We start from the raw sequence: 19174 nt of genomic DNA, 5'->3' as shown, positions 1-19174 counted from the left end.
TTCTTCTCACACAAATAACTAATATATTATTTTCGTATCTTAAAGAAGGCATTAAACTCAGCTTTGTTCGTATAATTTCGCCATGTGTTCTCATGATATAATCTAAGCTTAAACTTAAATTTAGTGACATTTCTAAATCCGCAATAAATTATAGTTGTAACTTTTGTTCAGTTGTGAAACTTTATTTATTGCCTGTACGAGATTCCTAACTACCTTCTCCATTTTATTTTTTCTATACTCGCTTATGACATGACGCTTGTGATGGATTCTATACAATCTTCTAGACTTTTCCATAGCCTTTACTTTGGGAAATCGTAAAGTTTTCTACATGATATTATTTCTACATTGGTTTAATTTGGATTCTATTTATAAGATTAACACTTGTTACACCACGAATGTGACTAGTCCTGCCCCTTTTCTTGCTCTACCATAAAAGCGCTGAAAACATTTTAAAACTATTTTTTTCTTATTCTTATCCATGGAGTTATAATGCACCACAATAAATCGTAGGGTACAACAGGCTCTCTATTCATAAATATTTGGTTCAAAAATTGATGGATGAGAAGGCCACGTCGCATTAAGATTATTTATACTCTTTTCCAAATTCAAATTCTTTATTTGCATATAACATGCACATGGTAAAATCATAATTCTTTATTTGTTGTTATATGTATATTTTCGATAACCTGGGTTTCAATTAGAGCAATCTCTATACATTGTCATTTGTATGATAAAAGATATTTTAGAGATGCCAATAACAATTTTTAACGTTGAGTGCTCTATGTTTTTTTAAACGCCAGATTACTCGTGTTTTTGCCAAAACATTTCTTTGATCGAGCTGGTTTGTTTACGTTTTATGCAGTTTATTTATCCAAAGACTCAACGTATTTGTGTAGCTAAAATAAAAAATATAAAATAAACTCAATGACAATCACGACTGAAGTGAGTGATTTTACTACCAGCACTGTTATTATACTAAGCCATAATTTTCCTTTCGTTTTGGATTTATTCGGAACTAGCTTACCGCCCGCGGCTTCGCCCGCTTTGTCTAAAACCTTCCTCTTGTATCACTCTATCTATTAAAAAAAACCGCATCAAAATCCGTTGCGTAGTTTTAAAGATTTTAGCATACAAAGGGACATAGGGACAGAGAAAGCGACTTTGTTTTATACTATGTGGTGATAAAGTTTACTTTTCATTCAATCCGTCATAGAAAGACGGGATTTTCTCATTGTATTTATCCAACGAATGTGACACGTGGAAACTTGAGCCTTTATTAAGGAATAACAAGGATTATATTTAACTTTAATTCTCAAAGACATTGAAAAGCTGAGATGAGATATTACGTATGTTTTGATGGGAAGAACGAATTTAGTATTATTTAACATTTTATATTCGACAATATAAAAAAGAGCATGTGTGGCCAGCACACGTGTCAGAAGTGAAACTTCTTTGGCAAGATTAAAATATAAATTTATAAAGAATAGAAAAAATTCGATCACGAGGCGGGACTTGAACCCGCATCCTTCGCGCCATTCCGGGGCGGATGCCTAACCAACTCAGCCACTCGTGACCCGCCTGAGCAATCGAATTTATTCTATCCTTTCAGTTTTATGTGTCTTAAGGGACACACCGCGCGCCATCTATTGAGATGATTTAACAACCATCTCAACCAATATGAAGCACTTTTCAGTGAATACAATATTGTAACGATGGAACACGACCTTTTCTTGAATTTATATAAAGCATTTGAATGCCATAAAAACCAAAAAATATAAATTCACGGGTCTCGGGTCACGAGTGGCTGAGTTGGTTAGGCATCCGCCCCGGAATGGCGCGAAGGATGCGGGTTCAAGTCCCGCCTCTTGATCGAATTTTTTCTATTCTTTATAAATTTATATTTATAAAGCATTTGAATGCCATAAAAACCAAAAAATATAAATTCATGATTAAAATATACCAAAACCGTCACCTTACTCTATGACGTGATGGTATTGCCATGACGCGACATTGAAATTTGACTCTCAACGCAAGAAGTTTCACTTCAAAAATAGACAATATACCTTCTAACTAAATATATTTTTATATAAAGGGAAAGCTAAAAGTAATTTTAACATTAAGACTTAATTCTTTTTCAAATCTTAATATATATAAATCTCGTGTCACAATGTTTGTCTTCAATGGACTCCTAAACCACATAACCGATTATAATGAAATTCGCACACTATGTGCAGTTCGATCCAACTTGAGAGATAGGATAGTTTAAATTTCAAATCGTTTAAGAGAAAGCGGGCGAAGCCGCGGGCGGTAAGCTAGTTCACATATAATTATTGTCTTTATGTCCGTAATATAGATGAAATATTTAATGTAATAACTTTTTTAATATTTGTAGTTAATCAGAACTCTTTAATGATAAGAGCACACATATTTCTTTTTTGTTTAATTGTATAGATATGATATTGTGTTTAGATATCGCCTAATTTATCATTAATTTCTGTGAATGTAGTGTTCATCTGTAATAGTTGTGCATAATAATGTGTAAATCCTATTGTTACTGTTTAACGTGAATGATACATATGTAACAACTGGTGATGTACCTTTTTAATAAATAAAAATAAATAAATTTCATTGAAATAAGTTTCTTGCCAACGATTTGAAAGGTTCACATAGAATTCTTTTATTATTTATAGTTTTCCTTATTGCTACTAGATATGGCCTTTTCGTGTTCTCTTGAGTATGAAATCCCCTTCTCTCTGTGACAATAAATATAGTACCTACTGAGTGGAGAGATTGACGTTTAGAGGATTTTCTTAAAAGCGTATAATTTTCTAATATTGCGAATGAATTGATAAAAGCTGAATGTGCTTATTATAAAAATTGAACGATTATTGAAAAACATTGCATTTTATATGATTAAAGATGTAAGGTAGAGCCTAGATAGAGTCATACTTTATTATAAAAATAACTGATTGGTAATGGAACTGGAATGGGTAATATATTATATTATATATACACAAAATGAGTACCTACTAAAACATACCTCGATTAAGTAGAAACAGAAAATAAAACAATAAATGTAAAAAACACACTAAGATAAACTCATGATACGATTATTATTGTAGTCACCGATCCTTAAACACGTGTACAAAGTTTGAATTAATTCCATTTGTTTTAAAAGGAGTCAGTTACATACAAACTTTTATAGCTAATATACCTAAGCGTAAAAATACATAGCGAGTCATAACTACATACCACATCAACTCACCTAGCACTCATAACATTATAAAGTATCGGGTTAACAGTCGCGGACACGTAGTACAACGCGCCAGCTACGTTGAATAGATGTTCATTGATCACGTGGAACTGCGGTAGGCTGTACCCGTAGATGTAGAACAGGCGTTGGACGTGGAACGGTGTCCAACACACGAAGAACGCTATTACCACGGCCACTGTTGAAACAAGAAATTATTACCAATGCTTTTCCAATAAAATATATGGTTATTATATAATACACTAGCTGTGCCGCGCGGTTTCACCCGCGTGGCTCCGCTCCTGTTGGTCTTAGCGTGATAATATATAGCCTATATTACTCGTGGATAATGTAGCTTTCGAATAGTGAAAGAATTTTTAAAATCGGTCTAGTAGTTTATGAGCCTATTCATTACAATCAATCAAACAAACAAACAAAGTTTTCCTCTTTATAACATTAGTGTAGACAAACACACGCACACACATAGATGAATATGGATTATTCAGTAGAATTAATTTATTGTTGCTTTATTAAATCATTATACATAATCATAAATCAAAATTCAAAATATAAGAAGTCGTTAATCCATAGCTTCAGCCAATACAATAATGTTTTCAAACAGCCTTTGCATAAAATTCAATAGGTACATTTTCGCTGTAAAAATATATCGCGTTTAAAATCCGTTAAAATCTTTAACTTCTAAAATTAATGTATAAATTATACTCGCGTAAAACCAAACATAAGAAAATACAATATTCGATACATGTTAGCTTTAGAATATAATATCAATGATATTTTTTATTAAACGTTTATATAATTACTAGCTTCCGCCCACGACTTTGTACGTGCATCCCCGTTTTTCCCCGTTCCCGCAAGAATTTCGGGAAATCCTTTCTTAGCGGATGCCTACGTCCTAACATCTACCTGCATGCCAAATTTCAGCCCGATACGTCCAGTTGTTTGGGCTGTGCGTTGATAGATCACTATATCAGTCACCTTTGAGTTTTATATATATAGATACAGAAAACGTGTACGAAATTTTGATATATAAGTTAAGTCTCTCGATCTTACATGATTTATGTACCTACTTGAGATAAAATGATTATAAGTTTCAAAGTCATAGTTAGGTTTAAAGGACGAGCTGTGAAGTTCAATTATATCTATGTTTACTTATTTTAATCTCGAATTATAATTAACTTACAATACAAGAGAACATAGTGAAAATCGTTTCAACACGAAAAATAAACTTCTAAATAAACTGAAAGTTACAAATATGAAATAATAAAAAACTTGCGTGGATTAACACAAATTGCACACAAATAAACAGCGGTTAAAGATATTTTAAAAGAGAAAATATAACATTTTTTCGAGTTTTCATATAAAGTTTAGATTATTTATGTATTAAAATTAAACACTAAACTTATACCATTAATCTAAAGTGACCAGGTCCATTGAATCTTTTGTACACACTAGGAAAATTAATAAGGTTTTTACAATATCTGTCAATAAGTGAACCTATCCCTACATAGGCATATGTATTTATTATTGATGTAGTTGTGTACTTCTGACCTACCTCCTCCTTTATTACTTCACACAGTGGGTTGCCTGGAAGAGATCACTCTTTAGTGATAAGGCCGCCCTCTGTGCTAGTTTAGCTATAAGTTTTAGTTTTATGTTATTTGTATAACTAGCATAGTAAAGTGTCATAAATAAATAAATAAATAGGCTTAGCATAGCTGTAGTTTCTATTTGTACTTCTGAAATATGCAATTTATTCACTTGAACTTTATTTAATTTTAATGTTCATATTTATGCGCAATACAAAACAAAGAAATTTTCAGAAGAACAGCATCGTGTTTCGATTGAAATATCTAATAAATTGAATTTATATAAGCGTTAAGAGCGGCATTATGTAAATAAGAATCTAAAGATTTCCGAAATTTATTCATAGTGTTATTTACAGCGACCCATCGATCACTTACTTGAGAGTAATCACGGACAGGTAAAGCTATACATAAATAAGGCAAAGATCTTGCCCTTAATTTTACCAAACCCAATTTCTATATTAATTTTCAGTTTGAGCAAAACAAGTACCATTTATGATTTAAAATATACTGTAGTTCAAACGTACCAAATAAATTAATATCCGTGAGAAGACTGTCTTAAAATTATAAAATTGATTAACAAATGGAAATACAATAAAAATAATTGATACCTATTCCTTTATTCGCACACATCATTTGTGTTTAATTAATATATAAATAAAAAAGTAGGTTAGACCTTAGGTATAGCATTATCTTACCTATAAATTTGTAATAAGTCGACTGAAACTTTCTGATTAAGCCCCGACATTGATAAGAATTTTCTATTTCACCAAGTTCATTAATTTAACCTTCATTTCGAATTCCTTAATGAAAATTTGCCAAGAACTAAGGCAAAGGTATGTTGTCAACTTTCTCGTTGATTTATTTGACAAAGTTAATACTTAATATGGAACCCAGTGCTTGAATTTTCAACAGGTTTTCTACTTCGTTGAGTAAAGCAAATTCTTTATTAATTAATCAAAGTAATTTCAAGAAAGCTTCAAATTGAGATTGATTGTTTATTTAATATTAACTTTGCTATTAAAGAAACCATTAAGTTGATTGAATATTGAATATTAAACTGTTAAATTTCTGAGACTAGGTATATTTACTTGTCTTTCCTATTTTGCTTTAAAATGATTTCAACAATTTTGCAATTTCAAACATAACATTACGATGGTAATAAATTACGATGAGTTGATAGAAAAACAAAAATTAAATTTTTTATACTACTATAAAATCTACATTCATTTATTTCACATTAGAATAACAGTAATAAAAACCAACCTAGATATCGTACAAGCCCTACATGACTAAGGCAAATCACATTATTAGGGTCCTAATTTAAAGAGCGGCCGCATGATGTAAGAGGGATCAGGACTCATCAGACCCTAACGAGACATGAAAGTAAAGCTAATCGAGGTTTTCACATTGTTGTAGTAGGTTAGGGACAGGAAAATGGGAAAGTTACTACTTACTAATGATGGATCAACTTCTTACTGTTTATGTATACCATAAGGACTGCGTAATGGTTTCAAAGCTTGTGTTTATCTTTTGGCTGTGTGGTTCTGTTCTTTGATGGTTTTCTGCTATCAACCATACTATAGGAGTATAGGCTAAAGAAAAGTCCCATTACTCTTTACGGGCGTATGATATACGCTTTTCTTTATGGTTACTTAAGAATTTTGTTAATACATTTTTGTTTGACCTGGGACGGAACGAAGATCTGTCGTTTCACGGATAAATTTTTTACCAATATACCAAAGAGGCGGTTTTGCAGATAAAATACGAGTGAAAGTCGTAAAAATGTGTGCTATTCCGAGCTATTATCATACCAAACTTCAGGTGAATTCTTCGAAAAGCTTTGCGTGATAGAAATACAAAGAAGTTCACATTCAAACTTTTAAATTTATGTCTAGAAATAAGTAAAAGAAACAGAACCGAATTATTTATATTTATTACAGATTTTGTAGGTGTAGGACGTATGTAGGAATAAATTAAAGTCATCAATAACTAAATAGTATTGTTATTACAAAATAAATGCACCATGCAAGAAGAGTTTTAATGGGTGTGTTTTCATATATAGTTTATTCATAGTAATTACTTTGAAAGCTTTTTCATGATTATTACAAAATCAAAAATAACGTTTAGGTAGTACCATCTAAAACTACTTTTTTTCACATAACTTAAGTCTTATCTTTTAAGTCTTATCTTAACGTCAACGTTAAATAAAACAATATTATACCTTTGTTACATTATATTACCGAACGTAATTTGAACGGATGTTCTGAATACCTCTTTCCCCGGAAATCCGAAACCTCCGTAACCCTCTGTAATTGTAGCCAGGGCATTATAGTTCTATGTACAAAACCTATCATTTACCCATTGCCTTTACCCTTAAAGTGTTTCTGAAAGTTGTTTAACGTATTATATTACTTGTGTGGTTGTTTTTTGGGCAACGCTTATTCATCATAATATAAACTTTGTTATAACTGAGTCATAGATTGTAATGTGAGACAGTAAACAATTTCGCATAAAACATATTAAAGTGAAACTTTTATTACATCGTCTCAAACTTTTTGGTCTGTGTAGCGCATGTCGCGTGACGGTCGGTACCGTACGATAATTATCGTACAAATACGATAATTTTTAGTTAAATGTCTATAGTGTGAAAAAAAGTTTCACTTTTACCGTGGTTTCATAAAACCACACAACATTTTTTTTATGTAATATCTAGATCTGTGGATAATGTATATGCGTTTCTAATATCTAGATAGAATATTATTTATTTAATAAATATTATTTATAAGAATATTATTTATTATATCTAGATTACAGTGACTAAAGGATAGAAGTAATAAATATATCAATTACTAACTCCAGCCTTCTTTGTCACAGGCATATTACCCTGCTAAAAAGAAGGATATATGCTTATCCAGATTTATGTTAATCCTTATCCCGATCTCATTGAGATCCGATAATATTATGTTATTTTTGGTTGAAAGCCAAATACGTAAATGTCCCTCCATTTATCCTCATAAACTCGAGTTAGCAGAATATTTATATTATCCATATCTACTAATATTATAAATGCGAAAGTAACTCTGTCTGTCTGTCTGTTACTCAATCACGCCTTAACTACGGAACCAATCTGCATGAAAGTTGGTATAGAGATATTTTGATACCCGAGAAAGGACATAGGATAGGTTTTATCCCGGAATCCCACGGGAATCTATGCGGGTTTTTTTCTTGACTGCGCGGGCGAAGCCGCGGGCGGAAAGCTAGTATAGAATAAATTCTAGTATTTTTTAACCCAAAACATGCTGACATATTACTTGAATATACAAAATATTATATTTTCGGGTCATTCCACTTGGTGCGTAATGTGATGTCAACAAAATTTAAATTTTGCAAAAAATGCTACCTATTCTGTTTTATATTATTACATGGCATTGAATAATGTATTTTTGTCTGTTTTATTAAAGTCAGAGATCGGTTCATGGAAAAATATGATTCGTCAGAAAGCATGTATATTTAGCAATACAATTTAAATAAATAGTTCTATCCCTTTAGTAATGAGCAGAGAGAAAAGTATTATTGTCCTCTGATATTAATGTATGTATTTAGAAATAAGTGGAACGCTAGAAAAAGTAAAAAAATAAACTGATTCGCAATTCGCAGATCGCAACACAGTTGTGTCTAGACAATTGTGCCTCATTAAGGAAGTAAATAAATTACTAAAGCCAGTGACTTACAAAGCTCTTTAAGCTAAATATGAGTACCGGATATAGTCAATGTCCGAGCAGTAGAGTAGTAGTAGCATTTGCTATTTATTTTGTGCTATTCGTTGTGTGCGCGATGACAGCGCCCCTAGTGGCCGCAACTATTCAGGACTTTCATCTGTCAAATTATGTCAACTAGATGACGATATTTTTGTGATATTGATTTTCGACTAGTTTTTCAACGAAATTGAAAAAAATTGTGTAAAAAGTGAGTGTGTATATTATACCTAGCGATTTTCTTCCTCGTGAAAAATATTTTTTTCTCTTCACAGCAGCTATCCATTTTTGTCTTTGCTGTAATGTCCACTTTGATGTTGGAAACGAATTAAACTTGCAGGAACTGTTTTTCCCTTTGTTTTTACAATTTACGACACAGCATGTACTATGACCCATATCGCTAATTTTTACGTTTTTACTTAAAATTATAAAGAAAGTTATGAAAATAAAGCAATTTGACTCATGACAGCCCAGAATTAATTCACATTTCTGCCACGTCATGCGCTACGGTCGATTTGCCGTTCCCCACCACCAACTTCGCACATAGCCAATACGATGTGACTTTTTATCGTGTGTGGAGACGTATTCCATAGCATTCAAAGTGCCAACCAAATATTTATATTCTTAAATAAATAAATATACATTTACATTAACAAACTTATGTTTGTATTATTACTAGGTAGTAATAATACAAACATAAGTTTGTTGATCTACCTATAGGTACCTATAACATATATCTAAAAATGATATATTCGTGTAAATTTTAAAAGATTTTATGAAAAAGTATTTTTTTTTAATTCCACCGATCGATTCGAACCAATAATATAATTTTTAATCGAATGGTTTAAACGATCAAATTTTTACATAGTTGAAAAGTTCTTATACAAATCTACAAAAACAAAACCACAACCTTGAATATTACAATTTCAGAGTATCAAGAAGTTTCTTTTGATATAAGCCACTATAAACAATGTTATTTGTGGATCAGTATAATAAGAAAATTCGTTTTAACATGTAAAAGTTTAGGTATACTCGCGCTGATATGAGAATAACATAACATTTTCTTTTACCTAGTCATAGAAATGTGAAATATTTATACTCTTACATACTCAATTACATATTAAAGCAAAATATGTAGTACGAGCTGTCCGCCCCGGCTTCGCCCGTGGTACATATTTCGCAATAAAAGTTAGCCTATGTTCTTTCTTAGGGTCGAAAGCTTGTCTGTGCCAAATTTCATCAAAATCAGTCCAGTAGTTTATGCGTGAAAACCATACATACATACAAACCTTTCCTCTTTATAATATTAGTATAGATGAATAAATCTTCTGAAAAGTAAAATGTAGAAAGATACAAAACATTTCATTTCTCGTTATATTTAAAAAAGTAATAATTATTGTCATTTTACTCATAAGGTAAAGTACTTTCGATATCAATTGAAAGTCTTTTGATGGCTGCAATAGTTACGGAATAATCGCCTATGCACACTTAACGATTACACCCGGTATAAATTTATTCGATAAGCAAGAAATAAATACATAACACCTATAAAAACAGTAAATACTTACCTAACATTCTGATAATGGCTTTCCTGGATTTCGCCTGCCGCGTCTCTCCGTGAATCTGACCGTTCAGGAGACCCTTGCTCTTTCTATTCACCCGTGTTGACCTACACACGACAAATTTAACATTAAAAGAAAAAAATAATATTATGGACTAACTACTGGAATTTAATTGATAACCTTATGTAAATTAATTAATCAAAGCTAGATATGATAAATGGTATTCCAAACGACCAACTTTAGAGTTTAGACCATGTTTTAGTTTTTGTTAGTAGATTTAGTTAAGAGAATTATATACCTATCTTATTTAAAATACTGGGCACATATTTTAATATTTTAAAAAGGTATAATTAATTTGACTCCGTATGTAATATCCACGATAGTTCTAGTTGCCCAAAGATCCCAAATAACCGTACCTCATCTGTTATCTATTTAATATTTATCTTAACGAAGATAGCTCATTTTTCGCAGCCACTGTGTACCAACCTTCAGACAAAGTACACATACGACCCTAACTCTCTTTAACTCGCTAAATGTCAATAACAAACTGCCGAGCTCCACAGGGCAGGCCTTTATTTACCTCGGAATGAGTTTTATCGGAGAGTTGGTACATTAAAAAGCTAACTAACTATGCTTTTACCTGACCTGGAGACCAAAATTTAATTAGAGCATGTTGCTAAGTTAGAAACGTGAATTTTTTTACCTCCCTTCTATTATTATAAACGCGAAAGAAACTGTCTTTTGTTGTCTCTCTATCTGTATTCTGTCTCTTCTTCACGCCTTGATTAATGAACTGATTGGGATGAAATTTCAATCAAATATAGTTTAAAATTTGAGAAAAACATACATAACAACAGGATAGGTTTTTATCCTGAAAATTCCATGGGAACGGGAACTCTTCGTGTTTTACTACGCGGGCGAAGCCGTGGTTGGAAAGCTAGTCGTATACATATTATGCCGTAGGTAGATAAGTACTATAATAAAAATATTCGAACTTAAAATTAGGATTTTTTCCGATGAAAAGAGACGGGTAATGTAATCAACAAAAGCAGAATTGTTTGCTACATCACAGTGTCACAATAATACATAATAATACTTCGACAATAAAACGTCCTTACAAAATACTAAAATCGAGAGACGAGAAAATCTCTTGTCAGTTTAATTGGGCAATAAAAAAATATTCATTACGCTGATTGGTTTTAACGTCAATTCGATTCGGCAATTGAGTCGTTAATTAACCAATCAATCTAATTCACTTGTCTCAAATGAATCGTCTCAAAATATTTTAGCGCTAATGTGTAATGGCAATGGTTTCAATTGAATTGTAATTAAGGTTAGATGTAGGATAATTGATGAGTGTCGTAGCTACCTGGGGTCGTGAACAAAGCTATGGAATTAATAAACATTTTGTCATCATGAAAATGTATTTAATTTTACATTATATAAAATACTAGCTGTGCCGCGCGGTTTCACCCACCTGGCTCCACCCCTGTTGGTTGTAGTGTGATGATATATAGCCTATAACCTTCCTTGATAAATGGGCTATCTAACACCGAAAGAATTTTTCAAATCGGACCAGTAGTTCCCGAGATTAGCGCGTTCAAACAAACAAACTCTTCAGCTTTATAATATTAGTATAGATTTAGTAAAATTGGTATACCATGTATTCTTTAACGATGAAACGGTACAAAAATATGTTCATAATTTTGAAACCAAAACTTGGGGACTTTTAATTTCAAATCCCTATTTAGTACCTTAGTACTAAGATAATTGCCATACTATAACATATTGTAAGGTATTTTACGCCTCTTTTATAGTGCAAATTAACTTCCTAAATTTCCATTAGAGCGTGAGCGTATTGCAATTTGAATTTACAGCCGATAATACTTCTACGTACATAATGGTAGTTAAACTTTAATTCAGTTACTGAGCAAGCAAATTCCTTCAATCTATCTAATGTGTTGGCATAATAAGTATTCAAAAGCGCGATGAACGCAATTTCATGAAAATATAATAAAATTTATGCTCCTTGCATTTGATATTATATTATTCTACAATATTCGAAAATATAAAAGAGATCAACTCTTTCGTTTTCAATTTACTGAGTAATTTGTTTCTACTTAACGAATGTTGAAAAAAATCACATATGTACCAATAAACTATACAATTCACATCACCTAGAGTAACCTATACACATCACCCACCACCTTATAACTCATTTCCATCCAGAAAATATCCTTCCAAACTCTTGATATTCCATCGATTGCAAGACAGTTTTTATTTGAGTGAACAATTACAACTTTTTCAATACAATACAACTAGTAAATAAATAATTACCTTATATGGCATCCCAACTCATTTCCATCCAGAAAATATCCTTCCAAACTCTTGATATTCCATCAATATCAAGAAAGTTGAGTGAACAATTACAACTTTTTCATTACAATACAACAAGTAAATAAACAATTACCTTATATGGCATCCCATTGTAACATACAAGCATAGGATGAGAATGGCTGGCACGAAAAAGAAAAATATACTGCTTAATTCTAGAAGCGGTGATGACGCCATCAGCGCACAGAACGCTGAATCCAGGGATATGTTGCCGGAATCTACGAAAATAAATGCTTATTATAAAAAAATATATAGTTTAAGTTAAGCACCGAGAATAGAAGATTTTTATCAAGGACTTGCTGGTAAACTACGGCATTGTATTTGTAAAAAGGAATTAAAGATTTGCAAAAATAAAACGTATACGGTGAAATCTAGGTGGGTAGCAACTATCACAGTTATGAAAATATAAAATGCGCTGTAACAATAAGATAACACATAATTTACTACGAAAAGTTCTTCCTTAAAATAATATAAGTAGATGTCTACTGACTGGCCGGTTGGCTAGGTTGGTATAGTGGCCCTGCCTTCCAAGCCAGAGGTCGTGGGTTCGATCCCCACCCGGGGAAAATATTTGTGTGAAGAACATAGATGTTTGCTCTGTGTCTGGGTGTTAATTATCTATATAAGTATTTATTTAAAATTATACATATATGTTTATCAGCTATCTGGTTGCCATTACACAATCGAAAGCTTAGTATGGGATCAGATCGTGCCGTGTGTGAAAATTGTCCCGAAATATTTAATATTTATTTATTTATTTACTCTGAAGGATCTAGGACGACCCATCTGATTGTATAGATGGATTAAAGATGAATCCCGCCTGCAATAAGAAGGAACATAATGTATGTAATTATAGTAATATCTATAAATTCTATAATCAATCTTCGGAATAAAATATTAATTATATCGACAGACCTACGTCTTGTTTTGAATTAATCATGTTTCAGGCTTGTACTTATTCACAAAGCACACGAAGAATACTTATCTACATATGTTACATAATAATATTGGACGAAATGGCTCAAAGTTGATTTCAATATTGCAAAAGCTAACATCAAGCGCTTTATATAAATTAGTTAAATATTGAATTAATATTATGTTTGCGAACGTTAATGTTCAGCTTATGTTGATTTTGCTCACGACGTTGTATTGAGCCAGTTTCTATTTCATATCTATTTAGTTATTATGGTAATATTATTTTCATTATCTTTATATTATTAGTTGCTTAGTTTTTACAATCAATAAATAACGCTCGACCTTAGTTATAAGTTCTGACTTTTTATTAACTAACTATCTCTTCCGCATTGCTCCTATTAGTCTTAGTGTGATGATATATAGCTTATAGTTTTCCTCGATAAATGGACTATCTAACAGTGAAATATTTTTTGAAATGGGATCCGTGGTTCCAGAGATTAGCGCGTTCAAGGAAACAAACAAACTTTTAAGAATTATAATATTAGTATCGATTATTTTTATCAATAATAATTAAGTATAAATTAAATTTCAAATTCATTTCATTTACCTATATGAAGATAACTAGATCATAGTTACGATTTTTATCGTTTTTAAAAACGTGCTTAGTCCAGCATCCACAGGTATTAAATCGTACTTATATTCTTAAAACCCGTGAAAGCTCGGGAAAAGAATAGAGATTTATTTCATTTAATTTCGTTATTGTTGAAAAGTTTAGAAATAATGAAGGCTTATTTCAGATTATAGTAAATCATACATATTTAATTAGGTACTATTTAATTGGGATCTTTTCATCTGCTTACTGTCGTTACTAGAAGCAACCCGTAAATAATAAAAGAAGGAGGAATTTTTAAACATAAAGGTGCGTACAGATTATATAACATTGTGTTATATAACACGACAAAATGTACTGAAAAATTGTTAAGTATAACAATGTTACATTGTTTTATAACATTTTTCAGTACATTTTGACTTGTTATATCACAATGTAATCTGTACGCACCTTTAGATGTTTCAAATTTTCTAAAGCCTTGAATATAAAAATGTATGTTCTCAATCTGAATTTCTCAATTCCTGAAGTAATCAATGTGGAACCTTCTAATGTCGGCGTTTTTACTTTTTTTTTGTGGAAATGTTATTGAATTAAGGTAACAAAATCACGTGAATTTATCGGCACGCAGGTTAACGTTAAATGAATTCATGATTTAATTAAAAAAGCCTAAATTATTATTATAGAAGGTGGCGAAAAAATCAAAATCAGAATACTTTATTTACATGCCCTATTTACAACATCATGTAGCTGAAAAACAAAAAAAAAAACAGGTACCTACCTACATAATTTAATAAAAGTTTCTCGTACTGTCTGTTATAGGTAATTTACATACATCAAACAAGCACAACTATCACTTGAACTTAGTTTTCAACTAACCTACGTCATAAATGTGTCTACGTCAGAACTGGAAACACACAGAATCTATACTAATATGTATTCTAAAGCTGAAGAGTTTGTTTGTTTGTTTGAACGCGCTAATCTTAGAAACTACTCGTTCAATTTGAAAAATTATTTCAGTGTTAGATAGCCCATTTATTTAGGAAGGCTATAGGCTTATCATAACGCTAAGACCAACAGGAGCGGAGCTACGCGGTTGAAACCGCGAAGAGCAACTGCTCTTTACTAACTAGTCACTGTATAAAACAAAGTCACTTTTTATTGGTCTGCTTAGGTCTTTAAAACTACACAAGGGATTATGATGACGTTTTTTTATAGAGGGGTTTTTAGGAAGGTTTTAGTATATATTTTTTTTTCTACAAAACGGCCGAAGCTGCGTGCGGAAAGCTAGTAACAACACAGATGTTTCATTCACAACTTACTTGGCGGATAGTCCCTATAACTAATATCGGAGTAAACAGCAAACGGTGACGCACAGACAAACGCAACCACCCACAGTACTAGGATGATCCTTGAAGCCCTGGTCAGTCCTGCCATGGCGTAGAGGTGTAAAGGATGGCATATAGCGAGATAGCGCTCCAGGGTGAACGCAGATATCGTCAACACGGACACGTAGGTTGCCCTGCAAAAGAAATTAACCAAGAATCGGAAAATTTCAAACATAATGAAAAACAACCTAACCAGTCAAAATTAGAACCCGTATTTTTTATACAAATCATAATCATTATCATAATCATTATTCACCATAAATACAAAATTAAATACATATAAATCATTATCTTAAATTAATTAAACAAGCAAAACAAAATATAACACAGTCTGTTTAGTGACTATAATCAAAAAACAATGTTCCAACTTTGATGAAAGCCTTTTTTGTATTAGTTAATTATTAAAACTCATCAATACAATTGAATTATAAACTTAAACTTAAACTTTAACAACATAAACTTTCTATACAAGTTGGGAGTAAGAAGCTCTTTGTTAGCGCACGTATTTAAGCTGAATAAAAATATTATTTTTATTTATAAAATATTTCCTAGTCAAAAACCTCTACCAAAAGGCTTGAATGAAACCTTGAACATATATGTTGCGAAGGTTTATGTATTTAACGCTTAAGTACTTAGTAATATCTTAACCTTATCAGAAGGAATCTAATAATAACCTATCTGTTATAGAAATCAGTAATCGTGCTCAAGCATAATTAACTAAGAAAATCATCGAATGACGCAGCATCTTATTATTCTTGCTCTCTCAGTCTGAACAAATGTTCAAAACGAAAATGAAATTATCCCTAATGTAGTTAAAAAGCACCCGCTATTTCGACTTTGTGCGCTTTATCTGCTATTCAAACTAAAAGTTGGTGAATTCAGATGAGGATTTAATGGAACTTTACTTTTAAAACTGGCTATTCATAAAAAAAATGTAGAGACTGACCGGTTGGGTTGATTACCTTTCGGCTGCCTTCCAAACCAGAGGTCGTGGGTTCGATTCCCACCCAGGGCAAATATTTGTGTGATGAACACAGAATATGTTTGCTATAATACAAGCGAAAGCTTAGTACCTATGGGATCAGATCGTATCGTTTGTGAAAATTGTCCTGAAATGTTTATTTATATTTATATTTAATTTTAAAGTATTCATGAATGAAAAAGTTTTGAGTATGAATCCGTATCACAAATAATGATAAAGAGATTGATCATTTCATAGAATTGTTATATCTATGTCATAAAATCTAAATGGACAAAGTTGATCGTGATGTATTGGCAGTTAGTGAACCTACTTAGTACTTATAAAAAATGATGGAGCCATCGAAAAGGGCTCGTTAAAACATTCAAGGTTAGGATCCTAAATTAAACAATTGGGATCCCTACGATAAGCTAATAAATTCGTATTTAAATGAGGATTTAACTTTATGACTAGTTATTATTAATAATATTTAAAAGGATTCATGAAATTCAGAGATAAACGTCCTTTTCAAGTAACGTCGATTTTGAATTTCTCTTTTCTTTCCTTGTGGTCAAAACATAGTTTTAAATTTTCATGACGTAGAATTACCAAGTAAATCTAACTTTTGCTTTCGTATTGTGAAGTACCTTATAAAAATCGCTACCCTTATGAAGGTAACAGAACTCGTAAATAAGAAGAAGAAGATCATTTATTTTACTCCACAATATCAACAAACACAATAAATAAAAGGTTCTTTAAAGCAAAACGCAATTCAGAACATTAATATTTTAAAATCAATATTATAATATTGATTGTCTCTTAATTGTATTCGTGGACTGTGGTTATCATGGTCGACTGTTGTACTGGATAACATATAGCAGCTATTAATTGTCCCAAATTACGTTAAATTTACCAATAATTTGTTACAAATTATATGGAAATATAATCTATTCGTTACACCCACTGCAATTACCCACGCAGCTTGTAAATTGTCATCTTTAATTAACACATTCAATTAGGTATATCACAACTTATTAACCGTGTTCCTTGAATAATACTGTTAATTTATGTCAAAAGGTAGAAAATAATTACCTATCTGTGCATTATAGTGGTGGTAGTGGTGATGTTAAGGTATAATAAGCAGTAAATTATGGATTAATTTTTTTAAATGATGATGAATTAAGAAATTATAGACCTGCAAGGCTGTTCTTTTAGAAATTTAAAGGATCATTCGTCATTTTAATAGTTTATCTTGATGTTACAAATAATAATATTATCTTCAAGCTTTCTCAAGAAAAAATAATAATGTATAACAATATCATGACTCAGCAGTTAGTGACCCTAATTATTGAGCCAGGTGTGCTCGATCCCAACTGTTTCATAAATATAATGTATTGAATATTGTGTTTTTCTTGAAACGGGTGTTCATATAACAAGCATAATATTATACAGTAGAGTACATAGACTGTAGACAGTTATGTAGTTATTTACTATTGTATACAAACCTATGCTTAGATAGTCGCTTGATTGCGTTGTATGGAATTTACAAAAATATATTTATCCCTAAAACATTTATATACGATACGATATCATTTATCATATACAGAGCAAGAAATCGATAATCTAATAAAAAAAAAGAAAAAATAGAAACCGTTTTAAATAGGTAGGTATTGCTAGTACCGAAAAATCGGATTTCTTAAATTTTATGTAGTTGTATGAATTTCGAAATCATAACACATTCATTTATTCCGAATTTGACGAACTTTTTGCTTTATTTGAGACCCAAAACGATTTGCAGGAATACTATTTTGTTTTCCTTCAATACAACTGGGAATTAACGGGAGGATGAGTTTCGGCAATCTTGAATTGAATATGATAAAAATATTCATTACGTTATTAGATATTTTTATAAGCATTATCTTTACATGCAAATTTTCAAATTTTGTATGTATAAAATATGTATGTATTTTTAAATTTATATGTATTTAGTAAGTAATCATAAATATCTAAAAAGACGGAATGCTAAAGATAATTAAAAACAGAATTCACCAACTTGTGATCTTTGGACGATTTCTTCGCTCAAAATATAAGAATTAGGGCGAAGAAATCGCCAACTGCCATAATGCTAAATTACTGTATTATTTAAATTAAAGAACGACCTCCATTTTATACCACTGATGATAATGGATGAAGATGTTGATAATATAAAAACGTTTTCTCTCATTTATTTTAGTTCATACATCTTCTCTTTTACCAAGCTAAAACATACAAGGAAAAGCGACTATTTAAACAAAGTGTACTTAACAGTTAATATATTAGTAAAATAAGTTGTTCTCTCTGACTAATAAATTTAAAACTACAAACTAAACGCTTAAACATTAACTTACGCTTCTGATATTAAAGCTCGGAGCTTGCAGAACACCAGGCCCAAACTGTATGGGTATTGGTGCCAGTAGACTGTTAAATCGTTGGGTAGACCTTTAACAAAAGAGAACTTAATATTATTTATTAATTAATAATTAAAAAATCTTTATCATAGATGGAATTTCGAGAAAATGTTACTTTCAGGAGTAGAAGAGAACTGTTATTAGAACAAATAACTGTTAAGCTCTTGCGCTATAACATGCCTATTGTCTTGTTTTGTCTTAACAATAATTCATCGTTTAATTCTATTAATCTAATAATCACAGATTCTTTTATTTTTGTATATTCTGCATATTCTTCCTAAACAATAATAT

At 31.2% G+C, this 19174-nt stretch overlaps 1 protein-coding gene across 1 annotated transcript in view; it reads right to left on the bottom strand.

Annotated features, from left to right (window-relative positions):
- Positions 1–19174, bottom strand: part of LOC123701410 (neuropeptides capa receptor-like) — a 43050-nt gene that overhangs the window by 6908 nt on the left and 16968 nt on the right. Inside the window, exons 2-6 of the mRNA XM_045648873.1 lie at positions 18824–18914; positions 15413–15612; positions 12645–12786; positions 10181–10281; positions 3266–3449 (exon numbers count right to left, since the gene is read on the bottom strand). Of these exons, the coding sequence (XP_045504829.1) occupies positions 3266–3449; positions 10181–10281; positions 12645–12786; positions 15413–15612; positions 18824–18914 (718 nt within the window). The remainder of the gene's footprint in view (positions 1–3265; positions 3450–10180; positions 10282–12644; positions 12787–15412; positions 15613–18823; positions 18915–19174) is intronic.

This window comes from Colias croceus, chromosome 21 (assembly GCF_905220415.1).
Source record: "Colias croceus chromosome 21, ilColCroc2.1".
In the NCBI taxonomy this organism is placed as follows: domain Eukaryota; kingdom Metazoa; phylum Arthropoda; class Insecta; order Lepidoptera; family Pieridae; genus Colias; species Colias croceus.
This window is presented reverse-complemented; position numbering and strand designations above follow the sequence as displayed.